At 39.8% G+C, this 27,711-nt stretch overlaps 1 protein-coding gene across 3 annotated transcripts; it reads left to right on the top strand.

Annotated features, from left to right (window-relative positions):
- Nucleotides 1-506: 506 nt before the first annotated feature.
- Nucleotides 507-27,476, top strand: LOC132876164 (probable global transcription activator SNF2L2). 3 transcript variants are annotated; one of them, XM_060913466.1, is made up of 6 exons: nucleotides 507-842; nucleotides 2,715-2,944; nucleotides 5,759-5,864; nucleotides 10,600-10,701; nucleotides 11,167-11,299; nucleotides 26,986-27,476. In XM_060913466.1, exons 1-6 carry the CDS (start codon nucleotides 759-761, stop codon nucleotides 27,135-27,137), a joined length of 807 nt encoding a protein of 268 aa, XP_060769449.1. In that variant the 5' UTR covers nucleotides 507-758; the 3' UTR covers nucleotides 27,138-27,476. The 3 variants fall into 3 exon arrangements, with proteins under 3 accessions (XP_060769449.1, XP_060769450.1, XP_060769451.1); XM_060913467.1 differs by lacking the exon at nucleotides 26,986-27,476 and adding an exon at nucleotides 14,498-14,601; XM_060913468.1 differs by having other exon boundaries at nucleotides 752-842; nucleotides 2,663-2,944.
- The last annotated feature ends 235 nt before the right edge of the window (nucleotides 27,477-27,711 follow it).

Genomic DNA, 27,711 nt, shown 5'->3' on the forward strand with positions numbered 1-27,711 from the left:
TTAGCATAACTTGGAAAGCGATGCTGCAGTCAGTGACCTTGAAAAAGAAGAATATTTTTGACTAAGCAACCAAGGACCCAATTCCCATTTTTCTTGTTCAAGGTAACAAACACTTATAATGCCATCATTGGTCCTTTAATGCCAAAAATACCTCAGGTAATGTTTTCCTAGTACTCCTATCTGAAATTGTTGGATTAAGGGAGAATTTATTATTCAGCTATCATGTATATTTGTGACTATTTGATTTAAAAGCAGTAGCTGGCATTATCTATGATGTAAATATGCAGACGCACATACAATCTTTTCCATACTGTCCAGTGTGTGTGTATTAATCATCATAAAACACTTTCAATCCCTCATATTTTTGACCATGGCTAAAAAATGGTTCCTTCTACTTTAAAAGTGCAATGATAAAAAAGAAAGAGGGAGTGAGAACAAGCAAGGAGAGGGGGAGGACAGAAAAAAAGAGAAAAATCAGATTGCGACAGTCGATATTAAAACATGCAGTGAGAGAGAGAGAGAGGGAGAGAGAGAGAGAGGGGGGAAACAGAGAGGAAACCAAGATCCAGGCCTTTCCACAGGGACAACCAGAAAGAAAAAGATACTTCACGGCAGTTATCTTTCTCTCCCCTCACTCCCTCTCCCTTTCTCTCTCTCTCTCTCTCTTGCTCATCAGCCCCACGTCAATTGATTTGTGTATAAACAGCTGGGCGCTTTTTCGCCCCCCTCTCTGCCAGTGTGTTCTGAATGATCAGCTGATGAAGAGACTGAGTGCACGCTGCAATGCTGGGTTGCTAATTCTCTCGCCTGCAGACAAGCGGCAGCCTGGAGACCACAGCCAGGTAAAAAAAAAACTCCTTCCTTTCTCTCTTTCTCACACTTTCTTGCTTGCTCTCCATCCTCAGAGCATGTCATCATGCCAGATTTCAGCACACGGTCATACAAATGGGGAGAGAGAGAGAGAGAGAGCAAGAGAGAAAGAGAGAGAGAGAGAGAGAGAGAGAGAGAGAGAGAGAGAGAGAGAGAGAGTAGCATGTGTAGGTGTGAGCTGTGTCTGATAACTGGGGAGCATTGGCCAGACGAATTGGGTGTTGTGCAGATCCTGGCATTTTTTTCTTCTTCTAGAGGTTACAAGGACAGCACAGCGCATGTATGCATGCAGGCAGGAGGAGCAGGCACACAGATGCATACCGTACACACATAGACATATGCACACTTATCTGGACACATTGCTATATGTTTTTGTCACAGCCTCTCTAAATGAGTCCTCCTTTGGTGTACATATGTTCAGTTTCTGTTTTTGTGCAAACGTGTGTGTGTGTGTGTGTGTGTGTGTGTGTGTGTGTGTGTGTGTGTGTGTGTGTGTGTGTGTGTGCAAACACATATGCATGTCTGCATTCCATTATAATTCCTCTGATTATTAGGCCGCCAGAACCATGGTCCCCTGGGGAGAGTAAATATTTTCCATGTGTGTGTGTGTGTGTGTGTGTGTGTTTGTTTGATATTTATATTTGGTGTGAGTGTTACTTAGACATCAATAGCTGGCGCTGCCTGCAGAGCAGCTTATTCAGAATTCATATTTTCTCCATTCTCCTGTTTCTCTCTGCCAGCAGAACAGGGCTGCGGCATGCATATCACTGCACTTTAATTGCCTTTGTGTAGAACACAGTCTCGACACACACACACACACACACACACACACACACACACACACACACACACACACAGATATTCCCCTCCTCCTGTAGCCATGTAAGAAAAAATGGGAAGCACAAGGAAATATGACAGCTTTTTATATTAACTATTAACTAGCAGGCTGTGGTCAATTTTGGTAAATATCACACTTCTAATTTCTCACCATTTTAGATAAACAAACGGTGCAATAACTGCAAGCCCGTTAATCTATTTTTCAATACAAACACCAGCTTTTTCAATTTCCATTACATAATATTTGTGAATAATCAAATCTGAAATAATAACTAAAAGTGAAAGTAGTGGGAAAGAAGGGGATTTGATGTAATTCTTTTGAAATATAAGGGCTCTATTTTAACTTCATGGTATACATGAGTATGTTGATAATTTGGTGGGGCATAAGCATTTTTTTCTGTTTTCAACTAGTTGAAATGAACATGTCTGCACTGATGTGGGTGGAGCGCCACAGCAGGTTGTGTGAGGTTTGAAATCCACTGGCACAGTGACGTTTTCAAACCCTCTATGGTCCAAAATTTCACCGCCTGTTGGGATGCCTATTAGCACAAGTACAATCCTACAATAATATGATTCTGAGTCCTGTCCTGAACTGATATTTTGAATATACACAAGGTCAATAGGCTTCTAACCCAGCTACCATATGTTTCCTGTCTTAATGTGCATTTTAAATCCTTATATTTCTACCACAAATATATCAGGCACACCTATTGATAATGTATTCAAACTCAAATTCCTCACCACTTACACCAATGGTGATGAACAAACTGATAATATGCAACACTGTTATCTTTTTGCATTTGCTCTTTGATCACAATTATAATGGCTAAAAACAAACAAACAAACAAACAAACAAACAAACAGTAAGACTAGTAGTGTAGTAGTTTTAAATTATGTATGAATACATAAAAATATTTACATTTAATTTATCTTATTATTGTGATTGACCCTACAGCAAACCCTGACCCCCATTCATTCTTCATCATTCCCATGGATTGTTTCTGCAGTCTCAGGCTGTTCTAAAAGGAGTGTCTGAGGATATGGAGGAAGAAAGCAGTTTGAAGAAACGAAAAAGTGACCACCAGGGCAACCAGACCTCTGAAACTGGGCAGGAAATTGTTGAGAAAGTCAAAAAACGGCGTGGTCGACCCCCAGCTGAAAAACTCCCACCAAATCCCCCAAAACTTACCAAGCAAATGAACACTCTTGTTGACATGGTCATCAACTACAAAGACACGTAAGTAGTAATGAAGCTACCACAAAGACATATTCAGTTAATAATAATAATAATAATAATAATAATAATAATAATAATAATAATAATAACCCCTGTGCATTTTAACTGTCTTTTGTTCTGGAAACTAAAGTTGTGTGGCATTTAAGAATCATAGACATAGTGGGATATTAGATCCAATTTTGGTCCAAAAATGTGCATGAGTCACTGCCTCCTGAAACCCAGTCTTAGCGTACCACAGGGATAAACAATATTTTCCTGACCTCAAGTCTTGTCCCATTAGAACCTGGTGTTGTGGATGTTTACTATTTATGTCACCCTTCCCCATCACAGGTAGGCGATTTCACTGTCAGGGTTTGTTTGTAATGAGATCAGAGCTACATATTTGCAGTGATCTGTGAGCATTCAGTTAGTTTGATAAAAGGAGTGAGAATTTGACATTTGGTCATTCAGTGCATTCAAGTCATCAGCTGACTTCATTTTGTTGCCACATAGTGTTGCTGAACCTAGACCTGACTAATTGAAGCAACCCCAGATAATAAATTAGAATGGCAACATTATAAAGTGGTAAATGCTTTACCATGCCAACATTTCTTTGAAATGTGTTGCAAGAATCAGAATTGAAATGTGTTTATTTTGAAAAACCAATAAAATTCATGAGGTAACCATCAAATAATGTGCTGTTGCACTGTTTCAAGTGCAATACAAACCAAATATTATTTACAAATCGTTTTCAGTTTTAATTTCAGTTTCAACATTTCGACTGTCCCGCCTTTTTCTGACTTGGGGCTGTATAATATTATGCATATAATGAATTGTCTAGTATAACACTTGTGTTTGTTAGGCTGTGTTACTATGTTGCTTGGTATGCTATTACACATAGGGTGACAATATTCTATTTTCTGTCTAATTAGCTTACATAACATTGAATATAATTTGACACAGTTTTCACAGTCAAACTGCTGAAGGGGGGACTTTTCTTCCAATTAGCCTCACTAACAAGTAGTTTTCTTCTTGCCACACAGCTGTTTAGTCCTAATCCTTTGAGTTCTTGTTGCATTGTGCATATGGAAATGCTCTTACTTTCATTACTTTCACTGACTTTCCAGGTTTTAATAATGCGTTGGACAGTTCTTAACCCGATTCCAGCAATTTCAACAATCTCCTTAGAAGTTTATTTGATGCAGGCCAATAATTTGACAATTCTGAAGCACAGTAACATCTTTTCCATGACCATCATTTAAGACATGATACAACGTTTAAGAAACGAGAAGCTACTCATTGCACTGGATAGATTTAAACGAATCGTTGCCAGCTGAAACATACTAATCACTGCAGTAATTATCCAATCAAGCACTCCTAATGGAAAACTCCATGCTTTTTAACCCAGGCCCTATTTTCCCATCTCTTTAGGTCCATATATATACTAGGGACAAAAATGGTTGAAATCAGTCTAGCACTGGGATAGAACTCTGTAACTGGCAACCACAAAATGGCTATACAATGTAATTCTACAGGGAAATCATCCACGTCAAAATAAACCACTTGTTTTTGCCACTAACATGCTCATAATGTTATTATAAATGTTTGACAACATGGAAAGGATCCCTATAGAGATACATCTGTGTCTGTTTACCTCAATAACTGTGAATAAACTGGAGAAAATGACTGTTTCTACAGTTATTGTTTTAACTTTCTCTTCTTCCAGTCTCTGACCAAGCACTCCATTCAGTGCCTGTAGTTGAATATTGCATGGGGGCTGTCTTCTGATGTTTACAAAAGGGATCTTTTCCATGTTGTCAGACACTCATTCATATTGTCATAATCAGCTAAATATTTGGACATTACTTTGGAAATAGACTTCTTCACAAATTCTGCATGACTTCTCGTTTTGTAACTTGATACTGGACGGGTTTCAAATATTTTGTGCCTATTTGTAAATATTTGGACCCCAAGAGATGGGAAAATAGGGCCCAGGTTTAAAAAAAAAAAAGCCATTTTCCTTGAAGTATTTGCTTACTTAAATCTAAACAGTGACTTCTTTTTGGCCAGACATTGTATTTCGCCAGTGTATTGCTACATGAATAGCCCTAGTAATAATTATCATAATCATGGCAGTTGGTTTAATTTAACAATATCGCTTCCATCCCATATAATTACTTAACAGCTAATTTTTTTTATATCATGCTCTGACAGTTACTTGCGTGTACAACTTGTACAATGTAGCTATGAGTTAATAAATTGAAGTCTTAAGGTACCAAATTGAGGTGGTGTTGTAAATTGGTGTACATAGTTAGTTTGTTTTAAGTTATTTAAGTCTGTCAATGATCAATTGCCTATTATGATGTTACTCGAAAAATTTACAAGATAGTAATCTCTAGCATAAGTCAAGTTTCATAACCTTTTGACTTTGTTTGAGGCTGTGTCATTATTAATATCGTCAAACAACATGAATGGGCTTGTGATATTTATGATATTTAAATGACATTTAAATGTGTGCACTTGTATCCAAGTTCCCATGCCACTAAAATATTTACATGAAATCTAGTGACAGAAAATGCACCAGTCTTATGCCTTATATTTGTACACGTGCCATGATCATGAAAATAGATCCCAAAATGTACTGCTATGTACTATTTGTTTATTTATTGTAACACATTGATCCATTTTTATTTTACAGGCTCCAGGAACACCATGTGACAATTTCAGTGAAATTTAAATGTATATATTATTGTTATTTTTTAAAAAACAGCTTTTCTTGTGACATATTGTTATATAATGGTAGTATCCTACAGTTAATTAATTACTGTCATACAGGTTGGGTCGCCAGATCAGTAAAGGTTTTGTTCAGCTGCCATCTAGGAAAGAGGTACCAGAATACTACGAGCTTATTCGCAAGCCTGTGGACTTCCGGAGGATCCGGGTAAATGGAAACCTGTCCTATTTGATGCAAATGTTGTACTCCAATCAAAAAAGACAGAAATGACTGTAGTTTTAGTGTGGGTGAGGTTACAGTGTTCTACAGTATATGAGCCATAAAAACAGCTTAAATATGGTATAGATTCAACATGTCTCTCAAACTGCACTGCAAGCTGTAAAACTGGACTGGACTGTAGAATTACATTCTGGAGTAAAACAAATCAGACAGTATCTTGCAAAAGTATTTACTTCGTGTTTGTCCTGTTTTGTCGCAACAACAGGCCAGAAATGGAGTGTGCATAGGTATTCAACCCCCCCCCCAAAAAAAAGGCCAATACTTTGTAGAGCCACCTTTTGCTGCAATTACAGCTGCAAATCTCTTGGGGTATGTCTCTATGAGCTTAGCACATCTAGCCACTGGGATTTTTGCCCATTCCTTAAGGCAAAACTGCTTCAACTCCTTCAAGTTAGATGGGTTGTGTTGGTGTACAGCAATCTTCAAGTTATGCCACAGATTCTCAATTGGATTGAGGTCTGGGCTTTGATTAGGCCATTCCAAGACATTTAAATGTTTCCCTTTAAACCTCTCCAGTGTAGCTTTAGCAATATGTTTAGGGTGATTGTCCTGCTGGAATGTGAACCTTTGTTCCAGTCTGAAACCTCTGGTTGACTCAAACAGGTTTTCCTCCAGAACTGCCCTGTATTTAGTGCCATCCAACTTTCCTTCAGTTCTGACCAGCTTTCCTGTCCCTGCAGATGAAAAACATCCACAGCTTGATGCTGCCACCACCATGCTTCACTGTAAGAATGGTGTTCTCAGGGTGTTGGGTTTGTGCCACACATGTCATTTCCCATGATGGCCAAAAAGATCAATTTTAGTCTCATTTGACCAGAGGATCTTCTTCCATGTGTTTGGGGAGTCTGCCACATGCTGTTGGGCAAACTCCAAATATGTTTTCTTATTTTTTTCTTTAAGCAATGGCTTTTTTATGGCCACTTTTCCATAAAGCCCCACTCTGTGGAGTGTACAGCTTAAAGTGGTTTTATGCACAGATACTCCCATCCCCACTGTGGATCTTTATAGCTCCTTCACTGTTGTCTTTGGTGTCTATTTTGCATCTCTGATTAATGCCCTCCTTGCCTGGTCTCTGAGTTTTGGTGGGCGGCCTTCTCTTGTCAGGTTTGTAGTGGTGTCATATTCTTTCCATTTTGTTATAATGGTGCTCCGTGGGATATTCAAACTTTGGGATATTTTTTTATAACCCAACCCTGATCTATACTTCTCCACACCTTTATCTCTGACCTCTTTGGAGTGCTCCTTGGTTCTCATGTTGCTTGCTTAGTAGTGTTGTAGAGTCAGGGTCCTTCCAGAACAGATTGATTTATACAGACATCATGTGACAGATCATGTGACACTTTGATTGCACACAGGTGGCTCTTAATCAACTAATGAAGTGAATTGGTTGGACCAGCTCTTATTTAGCAGTTTCATACGAAAGGGGGTGAATACCTATGCACACTCCAGATTTTTGTTTTTTCATCTTAATTATTGTTTGTGTCACAATAAAGCAATTTGCACCTTTAAAATGGTAGGCATGTTGTGTAAATAAAATGGTGCTAACCCTCCAAAAATCTATTTTATTCCATCTTGTAATGCAACAAAACAGGACAAACACCAAGGGGGATGAATACTTTTGCAAGACACTATATATAGACTGTCAACAATATGTCAAGTGACTGTCATTGACTAACATGTGAAATAATTATCAATGTCAACAATTCATGGTAGTAGATGTTTAGGAGAATATATAATCAGCTTGTACCTTTTGGTTTCCCTTTGTAACACATTCATAAGCATTGCGTAAATAATTCATAAAGCAATGCTGGCTGATTTATCAGGCTTGTGTCAAAAGTCATGAGGTGATATGAAGGCTTTATATAGTATGACTGTTTTCACGTGAAAGAGAGAAGAATGGTTTATGGTTAGACTGGTAAAGAATGTTAGTGTGAAATATTTTATACTTATGTTGAATGTCATCAGCAATTTTTACAAACATAACATTCATGAAGTATAGAGATCCTTCTAAAAAAATATCCATTACAAATGCAAAGTTTGTTTGAGGGTATGAAAATTAGTCATGGACCTGAGATATGGCCTACTCCAATGTAGCTTTGGCAGTATACTTAGACTTGTTGTCCTATTAGTAAGTGAACCTCCATCCCAGTCTCAGGACTTGCAGACTTGAAAAAATTTTCTTCCAGGATTGCCCTATATCTGGATCCATCCATCTTGTCCTCAACCCTGACCAGTTTCCCAGTCCCTGCAATTAAAGAACCCATGTGTCCACACGATGCTACCTTCACCATATTCCACCATAGAGATGGTGTCCTTTGGTGATGAGTCACATTTTACCAAATGTAGTGGAAAGGCCAAAAATTTTGATCTCATGAAACCAGAGAAACTTTTTTCCACATTTGCTAAACTTACCAAACAGTATTTTGTATGTTTTTTTTTCATAATGGCTTTTTTAAATTGATAATCTTCCGTAAAGATTCCAGGCTATAATTGCTATAGTTAAATTAACTTTTCAACTTTGTCCTGGATTTGTTTTATAGCTTCTTCATCTTCATGATGCTGTTTGTTTATATATGTTCTCTAACAAACTCTGGGGCCTTCCAGGGACAGGTGTATTTATGTATTTATATTGAGGTAATGTGACAATTAATTGAATGGAATTAAAGTATGTGACTTCTGATGGCAACTGGTTACTAATTTCAGATTTTCACAGCAACTATGCAAACTATAGTGCCCCCCCCCAAAAAAAAAAGGGAGGAATATTTATACAAGGCACTCTATGAAGACAAACTTGAGATATGTGCTGCTCGACAAAGACAAACGAATAAATTGTGACACAAATATTAAATAATGTCAAAATACAACAATTTATACAGTCTATCCATAGATCCAAAATCATTGAGGCCTATTCTCTCTTTCATTCAAGAGAATTCATGTTTCAGGTGTTGACTATATACAACCCCGATTCCAAAAAAGTTGGGACAAAGTACAAATTGTAAATAAAAACGGAATGCAATAATTTACAAATCTCAAAAACTGATATTGTATTCACAATAGAACATAGACAACATATCAAATGTCGAAAGTGAGACATTTTGAAATTTCATGCCAAATATTGGCTCATTTGAAATTTCATGACAGCAACACATCTTAAAAAAGTTGGGACAGGGACAATAAGAGGCTGGAAAAGTTAAAGGTACAAAAAAGGAACAGCTGGAGGACCAAATTGCAACTCATTAGGTCAATTGGCAATAGGTCATTAACATGACTGGGTATAAAAAGATCATCTTGGAGTGGCAGCGGCTCTCAGAAATAAAGATGGGAAGAGGATCACCAATCCCCCTAATTCTGTGCCGACAAATAGTGGAGCAATATCAGAAAGGAGTTCGACAGTGTAAAATTGCAAAGAGTTTGAACATATCATCTCCAGTGCATAATATCATCAAAAGATTCAGAGACTCTGGAAGAATCTCTGTGCGTAAGGGTCAAGGCCGGAAAACCATACTGGATGCCCGTGATCTTTGGGCCCTTAGACGGCACTGCATCACATACAGGCATGCTTCTGTATTGGAAATCACAAAATGGGCTCAGGAATATTTCCAGAGAACATTATCTGTGAACACAATTCACCGTGCCATCTGCCTTTGCCAGCTAAAACTCTATAGTTCAAAGAAGAAGCCGTATCTAAACATGATCCAGAAGCACAGACGTCTTCTCTGCGCCAAGGCTCATTTAAAATGGACGGTGGCAAAGTGGAAGACTATTCTGTGGTCAGACGCATCAAAATTTGAAGTTCTTTATGGAAATCAGGGATGCCGTGTCATTCGGACTAAAGAGGAGAAGGATGACCCAAGTTGTTATCAGCGCTCAGTTCAGAAGCCTGCATCTCTGATGGTATGGGGTTGCATTAGTGCATGTGGCATGGGCAGCTTACACATCTGGAAAGACACCATCAATGCTGAAAGGTATATCCAGGTTCTAGAGCAACATATGCTCCCATCCAGATGACATCTCTTTCAGGGAAGACCTTGCATTTTCCAATATGACAATGCCAAACCACATACTGCATCAATTACAGCATCATGGCTGCGTAGAAATAGGGTCCGGGTACTGAACTGGCCAGCCTGCAATCCAGATCTTTCACCCATACAAAACATTTGGCGCATCATTAAACGGAAGATACGACAAAAAAGACCTAAGACAGTTGAGCAACTAGAATCCTACATTAGACAAGAATGGGTTAACATTCCTATCCCTAAACTTGAGCAACTTGTCTCCTCAGTCCCCAGACGTTTACAGACTGTTGTAAAGAGAAAAGGGGATGTCTCACAGTGGGAAACATGGCCTTGTCCCAACTTTTTTGAGATGTGTTTTTGTCATGAAATTTAAAATCACCTAATTTTTCTCTTTAAATTATACATTTTCTCAGTTTGAACATTTGATATGTCATCTATGTTCTATTCTGAATAACATATGGAATTTTGAAACTTCCACATCATTGCATTCCGTTTTTATTTACAATTTGTACTTTGTCCCAACTTTTTGGAATCGGGGTTGTAATATCTAAAAGGAACTAGCCAAATATTTTACTATAATTTTAACAAAGAAATCATATGTATTTGTTGCATGTGTTACTAGAAAATTATCTTTTTTTTGTGTTTAGGAACGAGTACGTAACCACAAATACAGGTGCATTGCAGATTTGGAGAAAGATATCATACAGATGTGCCACAATGCTCAGACTTACAACCTGGAGGGATCTCAGGTGTGCCTCAGATGCCTATTCTTGGCCCAAGCAAATCTGACCCAATCAAATTTACCATGAAATGTTGAATGTGAAAAGCAAATTTTCTCACATCTTAATGGAATAAAACAGGCCATATTTCAGTTATTTATTTAGTAAAATTGGTAACAATATGAAGATGTAAACAAACTAAAGTTTATGGTATTCAAGTACGTTTAAATTTGTGAATTAAATATTTATATAGCCAAAGAAGGGAATTAAACATTCTTTTAGGCTACTTCAAGGTGCAGTTTCGAATGAGTGCATTAACAAATTTGAAGATCGACTTCTCACAAGTGTTTTTTTTCAAATAATTCTTAATGTACTTTATAACCACTATTATAACCACTATGCACAGTGTTATAACAATTACAAATTCTGCTAAAAGTTCTTATAGTATTAAAACCAGAATGACTGTGAAACTAAGTATGTGTACTATTGTTTCAGATCTTTGAGGATTCCATTGTGCTGAAGTCGGTCTTTGAGAGCGCAAGGCAACGGATAGTAGAAATCAATCAAGAGGATACTGATGCTGTTGGAGGCAGTGAGGCAGTGTGTGGCAAGCATTTAAACCTAGAGAGTAAGATTAAATTTACTTAAATGAACTTAAAGTGGATGACTCTCTCTCTCTCTCTCTCTCTCTCTCTCTCTCTATATATATATATATATATATATATATATATATATATATATACACAGTGGCGCTTGAAAGTTTGTGAACCCTTTAGAATTTTCTATATTTCTGCATAAATATGACCTAAAACATCATCAGATTTTCACACAAGTCCTAAAAGTAGATAAAGAGAACCCATTTAAACAAATGAGACAAAAATATTATACTTGGTCATTTATATAGTGAGGAAAATGATCCAATATTACATATCTGTGAGTGGCAAAAGTATGTGAACCTCTTTTAGCAGGTAATTTGAAGGTGAAATTAGAGTCCGGTGTTGTCAATCAATGGGATGACAATCAGGCGTGAGTGGGCACCCTGTTTTATTTAAAGAACAGGAATCTATCAAAATCTGATCTTCACAACACATGTTTGTGGAAGTGTGTCACGGCACGAACAAAGGAGATTTCTGAGGACCTCAGAAAAAGCATTGTTGATGCTCATCAGGCTGGAAAAGGTTACAAAAGCATCTCTAAAGAGTTTGGACTCCACCAATCCACAGTCAGACAGATTGTGTACAAATGGAGGAAAATCAAGACCATTGTTACCCTCCCCAGGAGTGGTCGACCAACAAAGATCACTCCAAGAGCAAGGCGTGTGATAGTCGGCGAAGTCACAAAGGACCCCAGGGTAACTTCTAAGCAACTGAAGGCCTCGCTCACATTGGCTAATGTTAATGTTCATGAGTCCACCATCAGGAGAACACTGAACAACAAATGATGTGCATGGCAGGGTTGCAAGGAGAAAGCCACTGCTCTCCAAAAAGAACATTGCTGCTCATCTTCAGTTTGCTAAAGATCACGTGGACAAGCCAGAAGGTTATTGGAAAGTGTTTTGTCGATGGATGAGACCAAAATAGAACTTTTTGGTTTAAATGAGAAATGTTATGTTTGGAGAAAGGAAAACACTGCATTCTAGCACAAGAACCTTATCCCATCTGTGAAACATGGTGGTGGTAGTATCATGGTTTGGGCCTGTTTTGCTGCATCTGGGCCAGGATGGCTTGCCATCATTGATGGAACAATGAATTCTGAATTATACCAGCGAATTCTAAAGGAAAATGTCAGGACATCTGTCCATGAACTGAATCTCAAGAGAAGGTGGGTCATGCAGCAAGACAACGACCCTAAGCACACAAGTCATTCTACCAAAGAATAGTTAAAGAAGAATAAAGTTAATGTTTTGGAATGGCCAAGTCAAAGTCCTGCCCTTAATCCAATCGAAATGCTGTGGAAGGACCTGAAGTGAGCAGTTCATGTGCGGAAACCCACCAACATCCCAGAGTTGAAGCTGTTCTGTACGGAGGAATGGGCTAAAATTCCTCCAAGCCAGTGTGCAGGACTGATCAACAGTTACCGCAAACGTTTAGTTGCAGTTATTGCTGCACAAGGGGGTCACACCAGATACTGAAAGCAAAGGCTCACATACTTTTGCCACTCACAGATATGTAATATTGGATCATTTTCCTCAATAAATAAATGACCAAATATAATATGTTTGTCTCATTTGTTTAACTGGGTTCTCTTTATCTACTTTTAGGACTTGTGTGAAAATCTGATGATGTTATAGGTCATATTTATGTTGAAATATAGAAAATTCTAAAGGGTTCACAAACTTTCAAGCACCACTGTGTATATATATATATATATATATATATATATATATATATATATATACACACACACACACGCACATATATAGTGAAGAAAGTAAAAATTTAAGATATTCTGGACTCATTACATGTAAGCTAAAACATTTCAAGCATTTTTCTATTTTCTTCTTGTTCTTTTGGCTGCTGCTGTTAGGGGTTGCCACAGCAGTTCTGGGGTGGGTTTCCCAATAACATTGCACTTCAGGGCTAAAAAGTGAGTTTCAAGATGCTCTTAAGCAATGAATATTGTTTCTGTATGTGGTTTTCCCAAACTCACTCAGAAGAAGAACTCGTAAGAGCAGTGCTGCTAAGAGCTTCTTTCAGTGTGCATCCTTGTGAAAGGCATTAGTAGTTGCTACAGACATTCTTTCTGTAGTTGCTAAAGCACTAGTAGTTTCTAAATCCAGTCGATGAGGTCATTGTTACCCAATCAAGAGCTTAATGTCCATTATAAATCAGCATGCAGCTGAGTGGTATTTGGCGTATAAAGGAAGTACAGTACCTATCCCATCACCTCCCCATACCGCAGTGCCTCCCCACCCCCCATGGACCCACTGCCTCCTCATCCCCTGGACCCTCTTGGCTGACTGCTTCCCAGTCTGCAGCCAGCCCAAGTACAGCTGGCTGAGAATGTCAGTGTAGCTGAGAGCTGCTCAAAATTGAGAAGGAGTGGCTCTAGTTGTTCCAAGACCTAGAAGACCAAAGGGAGTGGCACCATCAGGAGCAGATGTCCTTAAATGGGCAAAACTAGGCCTGTGTGTGTGTGTGTGTGTGTGTGTGTGTGTGTGTGTGTGTGTGTGTGTGTGTGTGTGTGTGTGTGTGAGACAGGTGCAGAAATTTGTCTCATTTATGACATTAAATTAGATAATCACTTACCTAATGGACTTAAATTTGATTAAAATGTGGTGATATCAGTGTGACATTATGATATCCATACCTAATTCCATAACATATTGAAATATATTCATAATGTTTTGCGTGTATTTATTTAATAATTAACTCGATGTACTTGCAGTGTACAAGACAACAAATTTAACACAGACAGCATATTCAACACCAGATTCCACCCATTGATTAGAAGAATCCCTCAGAGGCGCATGTGCCTTCTGTGTATTCAGCTACCAGTGAGACACTCTTTGTTGTGAAAGAGTTATCCAGCTCTATCATAAGTTAAGACCGAACTAAAGTACTACTTTGGATACAGTGTTTTTTGGGAAAACCACGAAAGCATAACAATGGATCTTAAGAGGCAGTTAAAGATGTTCTTAGCCTTAAAAGGCTTTTGGGAAACCCACCCCTGTTCCGCATATTTGATTTGGTGTTACATCAGAAGCCCTTCATGACACAACCCTCCCCAATGTATCCAGGCTTGGGACAGGCACGAAGTATGCACTAGCTTGTGCAGCCCCAGTGTCTGGGTATTTTACTGAATCTACATGTCTTTGAACTGGAAGGAAACCGGAGCACCCAGAGGAAACCCACACAGACAGAGGGAGCACATGCAAACTCCACACAGAAAGGCCCCTGTCAGCTGTGAGGTTCAAACCTGGAGCCTTCTTGCTAACCACTGCACTTCCATGCCACCAAGCATTTTTCTATTGTAATTTTGATAATTATGGCTTACAGCACAAAAAAAAATCTCAAAATATGAGAATATTTCATTTCAAGTTTGAGTAAAACAGTATAAATAACATGTATCTCTTGGTCTACTTCAGTACACACAACCACAATCATAGGGAAGACTGCTGACTTGACAGCTGTCCAGAAGAAGATCATCAACACCCTTCACAAGGAGGGTAAGCCATAGAAGATAATTGCTGAAAAGGTTGGCTGTAAAAGGTGCACAAGCAACAGGGATGACCGCAGCTGACCGAGGATTGTCAAGGAAAGTTCAAGAATTTGGGAGAGCTTCACAAGGAGTGGACTGAGGCTGGTGTCCGTGCATCAAGTGCCACCATGCACAGACATCTTCAGGAAAGGGGCTACAACTGTCACATTTTTTTTGTGTTGATCTGTTTGACTTATGTAAAGTGACCTTAAGTTTGAGAAAGGCGCTATATAAATGCAACTTATTATTATTATTATTATTCCTAATATCAAACCACTCCTGAACAAGAGACAACGTCAGAAGCGTCTTAACTGGACTAAGGAGAGAAAAACCTGGGCTGTTGCTCAGTGGTCCAAAGTCCTCTTTTCAGATGAAAGTAAATTTTGCATTTAATTTGGAAATTAAGGTCCTGGAGTCTGGAGGAAGAGTGGAGAAGCACAGAATTCAAGGTGTTTGAAGTTGTGAAGTTTCTGCATTCTGTGATGATTTGGAGTTCTATGTTATCTGCTGGTGTTGGTCCACTGTGTTCCATCATGTCCAAAGTCAACGCAGCTGTCTACCAGGATATTTTAGAGCACTTCATACTTCCATCTGCTGACGAGTTTTATGGAAATGCCGATTTCCTTTTCCATCAGGTCTTAGCACCTGCCCACAGTGCCAAAACTACTACCAAATGGTTTGGTGACCCTGATATTACTGTGCTTAATTGACCAGCCAACTTGCCTGACCTGAACCCCATAGAGAATCTATGGGGCATTGTCAAGAGGAAGATGAGAAACAGTCGGCCCGAAAATACAGATGAGCTCAAGATCGCTATCAAAGCAACCTGGGCTTCAATAACACCTCAGCAGTGCCAAAGGCTGATCGCCTCCATGCCACACTGCATTGATGCTGTAATTCAAGGTAAAGGAGCCCCAATCAAGTACTGAGTACATAGATGAGCATACTTTTCAGAAGTTGGACATTTCTGTATTGTAAATCCTTTTTGATTGATCTTAAGAAGTATTCTAATAATTTGAGATACTGGATTTCTGATTTTCATGCATTACAAGCCATAATCATCAAAATTCAAACAAAAATGGCTTGAAATATTTTACTTTCGGTGTAATGAATATCAAATATATGCAAGTTTACCGGGTTCAAGCTCACTGGCTGACGGGGGCCTTTCTGTGGGGAATTTGCATGTTCTCCCCGTATTTGCGTGGGTTTTCTCCAGGTACTCCAGTTTCCCCCACAGTCCAAAGACATGCAGGTTAGGCTAATTGGTAGCTCTAAATTGACCGTAGGTGTGGATGTGAGTGTGAATGGTCGTTTGTGTCTATGTGTCAGCCCTGTGATGATCTGGTGACTTGTCCACGGTGTACCCCGCCTCTTGCCCATAGTCAGCTGGGATAGGCTCCAGCTTGCCTGCGACCCTGTAGAACAGGATAAAGCGGCTAGAGATAATGAGATGAGATGATTAATTCCCACATAATTAATACATATACCGTACATATAAATTTAACAATGATACAATATATTAACGTATTTTAAGCACTTTATATTTAATTGATTTTTGGTTAAAAATGAACGCTATGTGACCTCATCAACTGGATTTAGCAACTACTGATGCAATTAGCAACTACAGTACAAATGTGTTTATCAAATACTAATGCCTATATTGAGGACGCACATTGTAAAGATGCTTTTAGCCAAGTTGCTTTTAAGAGACCTTGTTACAAGTGAGTTCGGGAAAACCACGTACAGAGACAAGTTTCATTACTTAAGAGCATCTTAAGTAATGAACTCTTTAGCCCTAAAGTGCAACATTATTGGGAAACCCACCCCTGTTCTTTTTCTGGGGAAGAATGGTTGTATCACATACATCTTTAATAATTAAAACAAACAAACAAACAAACAAACAAACAAACAAACAAACAAACAAACAAACAAACAAACAAGAATTTGGTGCACAACTTGTAATTTATTTTGGGTTATCTGAAATCAATACAGAGTCAAAATTATACATCCAGGGTAAAAATATACATACAGCACATCAAATATTTGGTTAAATGTTCTTTAGCAAGTTTCACTAGACCAGATACTTTTGGTAGTCATCAACAAGCTTCTGTCTGGATTGTAGTTGGATATTTGACCACTCTCTTCTTGGCAGAATTGGTAGATTTCAATTAAATATTTGTTTCCTGGTACTGAGCCAACTTTTAAACACATTTTCAATAGTGTTAAGGCCAGAACTTCTTTTAAGCTTAATGTTCAACAAGACCTTAATGTATGCTTTATCCATTCCACAACCAGCTTTAATGTGTGTTTGGGGTTACTGTTCTGTTGGAACTCCCAGTTATGTCCAAGTTTCTGATGGTTTGAGGTTATGCTGAAGAATTTTAAGATAGCCCTCCTTCTTCATTATTCCATCCACTTTGTGCAATGCATCAGTTCTGTTAGCAGCAAAACAGCTCCAGAGCATGATGCTGCTGCCACCATGCTTAACAGTTGGTATAGTGTTCTTCTGTATCTCTGGTCATTGTGGCCAAGTAACTCAATCTTTGTCTCATCTGACCATAAAACTTTCCTTCAAAAGGCTTTTCCTTTGTCCATGTGGCCAGCTGCAAACTTTAGTTGAGCTTGAAGGTGTCAATTTTGAAGTAGGAGCTTCTTACTTGGATGACAATGAATTCGCTTGAGTGTGGACGGTGTTCCAGCAGCATCTATGTAATTCATGGCAGGCCTGTGCCCTGGTAGTTCCTGGGTTGTACCTGACCATTCAAAGCAATTTCCTCTCAGCTAAGGGTAACAGTTTAGGTCTACTTCCAGCAAAGTGGCTTGGCAAAGTGGCTACACTTCCCAATAACTTGTAATTATAAACAGTTGTTTGAACTGATGATCTTTGAATCTGCAGTTGTTTAGAAATGGCTTGAAGAGACATTCTTCAGTTGTGTAAATCTATGATCCTCTTTCTCAGATCTATACTGAGCTCCTTGGTCTTTCCCATTGTACTTTGTGTTGGTTAATCCAATGAATGTTGGCAAACAAGCCCTTTTTATGTTGGCACAGAGAAGCCACCATCACTAACAGAAAGTTAAGAGGCCTTGATGAGTTAAAAGGCATTTTAGAATTTTCAACACCACTGATGTAATAATCTAAATGGGTGTATATAGATTTTTTTTTATCAAGGATGTATAATTTTGACCCTGTGTTGATTTCAGAAAACTCAAAATAAATTTGTGCATCAAATTTTTGCTTTTTTAATGTTATTATCTCATCTCTCATCTCATTATCTCTAGCCGCTTTATCCTTCTACAGGGTTGCAGGCAAGCTGGAGCCTATCCCAGCTGACTACGGGCGAAAGGCGGGGTACACCCTGGACAAGTCGCCAGGTCATCACAGGGCTGACACATAGACACAGACAACTATTCACACTCACACCTACGGTCAATTTAGAGTCACCAGTTAACCTAACCTGCATGTCTTTGGACTGTGGGGGAAACCGGAGCACCCGGAGGAAACCCACGCGGACACGGGGAGAACATGCAAACTCCGCACAGAAAAGCCCTCGCCGGCCACGGGGATCGAACCCGGACCTTCTTGCTGTGAGGCGACAGCGCTAACCACTACACCACCGTGCCGCCAATGTTATTATTATTATTATTGTTGAAGATGAATGTTCTACAATCATTCTACCTCAGAAAAATTAAATTTCAAAGATGTAATTGAAAGCCCAATATTGCTATGACATGTCCATTATGACATTCAGTAGGCAGGATATTTGAGGGGCATGACCATGTTAGTAAATTGACCACAGTGCATCCTATTTGTTAAACTGCCATCCCCCTTGTCTATCTCCTAATTAGTAGCCAAGAGAGTGCTGCATGTGCAGGTGGAGCTGTGAGCATCCTTCTGGTTAGTGCTAGCTAAATCCTGGAACCCACAGTTTATTTTTTGAACACCCACTCCCACCCGCAGCAGTGTTAAAACCACTCAAAGTTAATTCAGTTATGGGTATGAATATATGGGTATGAACATACTGACTCAGAAAGCCATCTAATACTACTTTTTATAATATAGTTACATGTTCCATTTGAAATTTTATGATATAGTATAAGTAGGACAAGTCTGAATTTATATAATGCACTAAAAAAAAATCACATTAGGTGGCTAGTTCTTAGCTGCTGATTCTGTAGAAAAGAACCATTACAGTATGTCCTGGTTGTCTGTGCTGACATGAGCAAGAAGACCTTCCATTATATAAGGCCCAGGCTGCAGTATTTCTTAAATATTGGAGACCAGTCTATTTGTCAGTAACTTTGGTCAGTACTTAATCAAAACTGGAATGGAATTAAAGCGGTTTCTGCAATCTATGCAATGCAATTATTTAAACAATTTTAATTCATTCTTTTACATATAATGGGATTATCTCTGTCATTTTAAGAAAATGTCTAGATTGATTCAGGTCAAAATCCAATACAGACTATGATTAACCAATAAGGCATTGAAGGTACTTTCACATATACAGTATTTAGTCTGCTTGAGTCTAGCCCTGGTGTGTTTGCCCCCTTGGTGCAGTTCATTTGGGCACATGAGAAAATGTTAATTGCACTTGGTTGTCAACTCTGTTAGCTCTGTCTCTCCCTGGCTAACAGTAGCTACTGAAAATTCTGCAGAATAAAGGGGAGAGAGAAGTCAAGAAAATGCCCTGGGAAGTCAGTCAGTGGCACTGGGAGGCAGGGAGGCGGCATATGCCATCCCCAGCAGCTGCCTTACACTTGATGAACTCTATAGAGGCTTTTTGGATTGTTTGTGGGGGACATCTTTATGAGTGTCATGGCCACATGTGGAGGATCTGCAGCTCAAGGAGCAATTGGTTGCAGCAGCATATTGAGGTCCTTGGCCAAGTTCTTAGCAATGGTTTCAAATCACTATTGTTCATGGCACAGGTTGAGGAGGGCCTGATGTTACTTTTGTTGGAGGACTAAGTTATCTCACTGAGTGGGGATGTTTCTCTGGCAGCATCTGTTACCTACTTCCTGGGTTTTGGCAACATTGTATGTTGTGTTGATTCCATCAGCTCCATCTTGCTCTGGCTTGCAACATCTACTGAAAAGAAAACACACATATTTCAGCTGCCAAGAATCACCCACAGCTGGGAAAAATCATGCACTATCTGTTGGTTCAACACATCACTGCTCCCTGTCCACAGCCAACAAGCCCCGCCTCCCTCTCTGCCACGCAAAACTACGGACACAATCTAACACAACTAAACACAAACACAATATTTGATTTTCTTGTTGATACTACTGAAAACCAAATAATAATGCAGTTTCCCTACAAATGCATTACAAGGATCATGACCTATTACAACCCCAATTCCAAAAAAGTTGGGACGCTGTGAAAACTGTAAATAAAAACAGAATGCGATAATTTTCAAATGATGGAAACCCTATATTTCATTGAAAATAGTACAAAGACAACATATCAAATTTTGAAAATGAGAAATGTTGTTTTTTTTGAAAAATATATGCTTATTTTGAATTTGATGCCAGCAACACATTTCAAAAAAGTTGGGACAGGGGCATGTTTACCACTGTGTTGCATCACTTCTACTTTTAACAACACTCTGTAAGTGTTTGGGAACTGAGGAGACCAGTTGCTGTAGTTTTTAAAGAGAAATGTTGTCTCATTCTTGCCTGATATACAATTTAAGTTACTCAAACGTTCAGGGTCTCCTTTGTCATATTTTGTGCTTCATAATGCCCCAAATGTTTTAAATGGGAGACAGGTCTGGACTGCAGGCAGGCCAGTTCAGCACCTGGACTCTTTTACTACAAAGCTGTGCAGCTTTAATATGTGCAGAAAGCGGTTTGTCATTGTCTTGGTGAAAGAAGGAAGGCTTTCCCTGAAAAAAAGATTTTGTCTGGATGGCAGCATATTGCTCTGAAATATGTATATATCATTCAGCATTAATGCTGCCTTCCCAGATCTACAAACTACCCATGTCATGTACACTAATGCAATGTTTTAATCAGGGTTCCCGCGGGGTTTTAAAAGGTAGTAAAAGGTAGTTAATTAAAATAGGCTAAATTATGGCCAGTAAAAAGTAGTGAAAGGTAGTAAACGTAATCTGACGTGGTAGTAAATTTTTTTTGACCCCCATCCAACTGGGCCTATGTGTTTTCTAATTCGTTTAATTAACCTGCATGCCATAATATCCATAAATTACTACATTTGGGCGAATTTATTTTTATGTATCGAGGAGGACCGCAGTGAGGCAAAAAAAAAAAAGTGTGTTTCCGGTTACGTAGATTTCAAAACTAGGGTCGGTAGGCAGGCATTTTTTTTATTTATTTTTTTTTCAAGATGGCTGCCATAACCTATATTTAGACAGGAATAATTTCACAAAATATAATGAATTTCTTTGCAGGTCACCTGAGTTACCACCTTCTGATGAATCTGATGCAGCATGAGACACCTTTTAACATGAATTTTTCTGTAAATATAACAGCTCAATACACCATGAGAGAGAGAGAGCAGCTCCGCCCCTCTCTGCTCCCTGAGTGCAGCTCGTCGCCTTGGTAACGGTGCAGGGAAGAGACACAATATAACAAGCAAAGAGCGCTTTTTCTCAGAGTTCCCTCTCCTTGAACAACGCTGATTTACACGGAACGGAAGGAGATATTCACAAAATTTTCACATTGAGCGCTACAAGGCTCCCATGAACACATGAATGTAATTTTTTTGTCCCTAGTGTAAAAAATGTGGACACTAGAGCGAGTTAAAAACAAGTGACTTTTCTGATTTTGCAGTGAAAGCGCTGCCACATTTATAATGTGAGTCTATGGGAGAGCGCGGCTGTCCTCTCCTTACTTTCAGGCTTCTCATTCAAAAACTGTAAATCCTATCGCTCAGGGAGACACAATGTGTGACTACAACTTTTGAGAAAATTGTGTGTGTAGACTGAAAATTGTGGCTGAGAAAACAGTTTAAATGAGAATGTGAGAGCTTTTTTTTCAAGCTGCCTCCACTCTGAACTCCTGAGCTCCACTGGTGTGTAACGCAATAGACACCCATTATAAAGTCTGAATTTCTCCAGATGTGCTCATGGTGTTTGATCTGTGACTGATCAAAAAGTATAGAGCCTAGCAAAAAAGTTGAATGCCAGATCCACACAGGAGAATTTTGTCTCCGTTTTAAAGTTTGAATCATGTCTCTAGGTGAAAGACAAAATAAGCGTTATCTGTGCTTCTGTTCCCTCCGCCGGCCCCGACACACTACTGCCTCTGCCGAGTGCGCGCTCACACACCGCATGTCGGGGCTGCGGATGAGTTAAAGGTGGAGTATGAGTTTTTTTTCAGGAGTATTTTTTACCATATTGCTTGAAAAGCTCCTCACACCCATGTTGCAAGCAGTACAATAGAAATGTTTGACCCCCAAACGAAATATTTTAATCCAGTCTACAGTGTAAAATAAAGGAAAAACGCCATCCAATCATATCGAGGTACCACCTCAAAATGATTGGATAGTGACACGTCAATCAGACTGAAGCCCGCGAGAAGCCCGTCCCTTCTATGTGTGTGTATGTGTGAAGGCCAATTTATGCTGACAACCCAGTCCTCGCAGACAGTGCCGCAGACAGTGTCTGCGTAGCCCCCCCACCTTCGCAGACGCTCTGCGCGCACCTCCCAAAAATTGTGACCACCGCAGAAGCCTCGCAGACAGCGCCGCAGACAAGAGGGCTCTGATTGGTCCACTCTACATCCGCTGTACACGCACTTCCGCTTCCCTACTTTCCCGGTTTGTTTTGTTTTCACGACCGGCATTTTTAAAAACACGAGCGAAGATGGAGCAGCATGGAGAGCGGTTGATTGAGGAAGTACGGACATCTATACGACTCCAGTTCTAGTCATTATAAAAAAAAAGTGCTAGTCATTATAAGTAACCGGAGGATAAACACTCCACTAACCACACCCACCAACTACTCCTAGCGACTTCGCGCCCCCTTGCGTTGTGCCGGTGAATAACATCGCGCAGGCCTATTATCCCCGCTCAACAATAAATTACAACTGTCTGCGAAAAGCTATCTGCGAAAGCCTTGTCACACGAGCATGCAGAGGCCTTCAGAGAGCGAGCAGGGAGAGACAGAAATAGGTCCCTCCAAACAACGGGGATTTACATGAAAACGGAAGGAGATATTCACAAAATTCTTTCACAGTGAGCGCCACAAGGATCTCCTGAACACACTGATGTACGTTTTTTTGTCTGTAGTGTAAGAAATAAGGTCACTAGAGCGAGTTAAAAACGAGTGACTTTTCTGCTAAGTTTATAATGGAAGTCAATGGGGCTGGGCGCCTGTGCTCTCCTCACTTTCAGGCTTCTCATTCAAAAACTGCAAGTCCTATCGTGTAGGTAGACACATTGTGTGAATCAGGACAAGTGTGGCTACTACTTTTGAGAAAATTATGTGTGTGGAGTGAAAATTGGGGCTGAAAACACAGTTTAAATGAGAAAGTTTGAGATATTTTTCCAAGCTCTCTACACTCTAAAGGCCAATTTATGCTGACAACCCAGTCCTCGCAGACGGCGCCGCAGTCTCTGCGTAGCCCCCCCACCTTCGCAGACGCTCTGCGCGCACCTCCCAAAAATTGTGACCACCGCAGAAGCCTCGCAGACAGCGCCGCAGACAAGAGGGCTCTGATTGGTCCACTCTACATCCGCTGTACACGCACTTCCGCTTCCCTACTTTCCCGGTTTGGTTTGTTTTCATGACCGGCATTTTTAAAAACACGAGCGAAGATGGAGCAGCATGAAGAGCGGTTGATTGAGGAAGTACGTACATCTATACGACTCCAGTTCTAGTCATTATAAGTAACCGGAGGATAAACACTCCACTAACCACACCCACCAACTACTCCTAGCGACTTCACGCCCCCTTGCGTTGTGCCGGTGAATAACATCGCGCACGCCTATTATCCCTGCTCAACAATAAATTACAACTGTCTGCGAAAAGCTATCTGCGAAAGCCTTGTCGCATGAGCATGCAGAGGCCTTAACTTAACGAGACGCGGGGGGTGGGAGCATGGCGAGGGCGGGCTTGTTTCTTTTCAAAATATGGCTTTCGGGAACCGTTATTCCAAAATCTAGTACCCCACCTTTAAGGGCTCTGCATGCTCTTGCGACAAGGCTTTCGCAGATAGCTTTTCGCAGACAGTTGTAATTTATCATTGAGCGGGGAGTATAAAAGGCGTGCGCGATGTTATTCACCGTCACAATGCAAGGGGGCGTGAAGTCGCGAAATCGCTAGGAGTAGTTGGTGGGTGTGGTTAGTGGAGTGTTTATCCTCCGGTTACTTATAATGACTAGAACTGGAGTCGTATAGATGTACGTACTTCCTCACTTCCTCGATCAACCGCTCTTCGTGCTGCTCCATCTTCGCTCGTGTTTTTAAAAATGCCGGTCGTGAAAACAAACCAAACCGGGAAAGTAGGGAAGCGGAAGTGCGTGTACAGCGGATGTAGAGTGGACCAATCGGAGCCCTCTTGTCTGCAACGCTGTCTGCGAGGCTTCTGCGGTGGTCACAATTTTTGGGAGGTGCGTGCAGAGCGTCTGCGAAGGTGGGGGGGCTACGCAGACGCTATCTGTGACACCGTCTGCGAGGACTGGGTTGTCAGCATAAATTGGCCTAGTTACTCTCCCCTGATCAACGAAGTCGGCGGGGAATTTGTGGTTATTATCGGTACAAACAGCGTGAATCACAACTTAAATGAGTGCAGTTCAGTTTGACATTATTGTCAGTCCGTTAGATAAACATTTAATTTTATTAAAATCGAAAATTAATATTTAGAGCCTGTGGGCTACAAAAATAAGTCACTAAAGTAGCCGGCTGGACTTAATTGTGTAGTCGGCTGTATGGCCGGCAGCCGGCGCTTGTGGAAAGCCCTGATTTTCCCAGTGAGTGACAAAAACTTCCGGTTCACGCGGTTGGGTTATATGTAAAAGTCGCGACTGGGAAAAAAAAGTTTAGGGTCGGGTGGTACGGATTAGGGTCGGTCGGGTAACCGGAAACACACTTTTTTTTTTTTTTTTGGCCTGAGGAGTTGGTGGCGCATGCGCATTGAATTCCAATAACGGCCGAATCCAGTATAAATTTATACCAGAGATTGTTTAGTACGAGACTGACTTTGTTTATACGGCTCTAGTCGAATCTATCTGTTGACCCGACTGGCGACATCTGCACGAGAATTAAACAATGGGGAAATGCAAATTTTCAGACCTCTGGCTGGAGGAACCTGATTTTAAAGACTGGCTAAAGGCGGTAGATGGCAATTCTTGCATAGTGTGCAAGAAAACTATTAGCATTACCTGGATGGGAGTGAAGGCTATTAGGTACCACATGGAATCGAATATCCACCAGGGAAGGATGCGTGGACGAAATAGACAGCTACCGTTGTCGTTGTTTTGCCGAGGCACTTCTGTGACTACTACGGTCACAACGCCCTCAATCTCGCCTAGCTCCGATAAACCCTGAATCCACCGTTGGTAATACTACCGCCATGGCTACCACCAGCCTTTCAGGACATCAGACGGTCATAACTGGCACTAACTCGCTTGAGGCTGAGGTACTGTGGTGTTTGGATTTGGCGGTGAAACACCACTCCTTCAGTTCTAACGAAGGCATCGGAGATCTGTTTCGGAGGATGTTCCCGGACTCCCAGATCGCCAAATCATTTGCTTTAGCCAGTGACAAAACCAGATACATGATTAAATTTGGCATTGCCCCTTATTTTAAGAGGCACCTGGTCGAGGCAATAACTAACTCCGGACCTTTTGTAATTATGTTTGACGAGAGCATGAACCAAACGTCCAAGAAAAAACAAATGGACATCCACGTTCGGTTTTTGGAGGATGGTTGTGTACAGTCGAGATACTTCGGCTCACAATTCCTGGGGCATGGACGAGCTGACGACCAAGAGGTTATGGGCCACAGTTTCACAGTTCAATAAAATTATAAATTATATGTGGAAGTTTGTTTTCTTTTATGCAAATATGCATTACTCCATGTGTAGCCCTAGCAATGGGAGGTTCTATTATGCGTCCAAAGGGAAAGAGTTACACTACTGGTACGTTCAGATTTTCTTTCTACCTTGTCTCATCAATCCAACTCTTTGGGTAGAGTTGTCACTAACTTATATGTAGCACATTCACTTGGACTAACACATACACTCAAAGATTACCTTGTTAAATTGTGAGAAAATGTCCAAATCCAAATTGTCGCTCTGGTAGTAAAAAAAATTGTGAAGGTAGTAAAAAGGTAGTAAAAAGGTAGTAAAAAGGTAGTAAATTCAACATAAAATATCTGTAGGAACCCTGTTAATGCAGTGTCACCTGAGGGCCTGAAGGCCACAGGCATCCAATGTCAGTTTTCAGCCTTGTCTCTTGCATACAGAGATTTCTCCAGATTCTCTAAATCTTTTAATTATATTATATACCATAGATGATGTGAGCCCCAAATTCTTTGCAATTTTACATTGAGGAACGTTATTCTTAAATTGTTGCACTGTTTCCCCACGCAGTCTTTCACAGAGTGGTGAACCCCTCCCCATCTTTACTTCTGAGAGACTCAGCCTCTCTGGGATACTCTTTTTTTTTTTTAACCCAATCATGTTGCCAATTAGCCAAATTAATTTTTTAGCATTACACAACTTTTTCAGTCTTTTGTTGCCCCCATCCCAACTTTTCTGAAACGTGTTGCTGACACGTTTCAAAATGAGTACATATTTTTCAAAAAACAATAAAATTTTTCAGTTTCAACATTTGATATGCTTTCTTTGTACTATTTTCAATGAAATATAGGATTTCCATGATTTGTAAACTTTCACATTCTGTTTTCATTTATGTTTTACATAGTGTCCCAACTTTTTTGGACTTGGGATTGTACATCCTTTACATTGATGAACACCTGCCATAAAAGCATTAGAGTATGTAGACAGATAAAATTGTAATTTAGAATACAGATCTTGTTCCAGTATGGCCACCCATTGGGTGTCTATTATGAAACTTAGATACGTAAAAAATAACACATTTTATGATAATATACTGAAACAATTTTCTCCTATTTTCTTTCAGTAAAATCAGAAGCAACAAAAACAAAATTTGACAAGAGTAGGGAGAGAAGCACCACTGTTCCTGCTAAATCCAGTGCTAAAGTACAGGGGATTTACAGTGATGAGGACAGCACTGAAGACCAGGAGGACAACACAGGCTTGGAGGATGGCTGAACTACATCTTCTGGATATGAGCTTCATGGCTCTCTGTCATCTTGCTAACATTGGAAAATGATAAGCTCATCAAATCACTTACATTTATGTGAGTTGATTCAGTGTCCTCATTGTTCCCAAATTTGTTCCCAACTTGATAATGTGCACATGAATGTACTGAGATATTGCTAATGGTATTATGGTGTAATCAAGTTCTACTGCATTAAAGCCATAAACAAAATATAAAGTCATATCTAGATGCATACATATATTCCAGGATGGTAAATAACTAAGCAAACTAGTCAACAATATTTCTTTGCATTTTGCACTTTTGGAAGCATGGTAACCTCAGTCTCCGTATCGACAAAAGTTTTAAAAGATGAACCCTGCTAAATTCCAGTCTCTCTCTCTCTCTCTCTCTCTCTCTCTATATATATATATATATATATATATATATATATATATATATATATATATATATATGCCATAGACTGGACTTTAGTGGGGTTCATCTTTTAAAACTTTTGTCGATACGGAGACTGAGGTTACCATGCTTCCAAAAGTGCAAGATGCAAAGAAATGTGTGTGTATAAAC

Source organism: Neoarius graeffei, chromosome 28 (assembly GCF_027579695.1).
Source record: "Neoarius graeffei isolate fNeoGra1 chromosome 28, fNeoGra1.pri, whole genome shotgun sequence".
Taxonomy (NCBI): domain Eukaryota; kingdom Metazoa; phylum Chordata; class Actinopteri; order Siluriformes; family Ariidae; genus Neoarius; species Neoarius graeffei.

Coding starts and splice junctions, on each gene's coding strand:
- LOC132876164 (XM_060913466.1), top strand. CDS start 759: ATGAAGAGACTGAGTGCACGCTGCAATGCTGGGTTGCTAATTCTCTCG. Junction 2,945..5,758: donor GTCATCAACTACAAAGACAC/GTAAGTAGTAAT, acceptor ACTGTCATACAG/GTTGGGTCGCCAGATCAGTA. Junction 11,300..26,985: donor CAAGCATTTAAACCTAGAGA/GTAAGATTAAAT, acceptor ATTTTCTTTCAG/TAAAATCAGAAGCAACAAAA.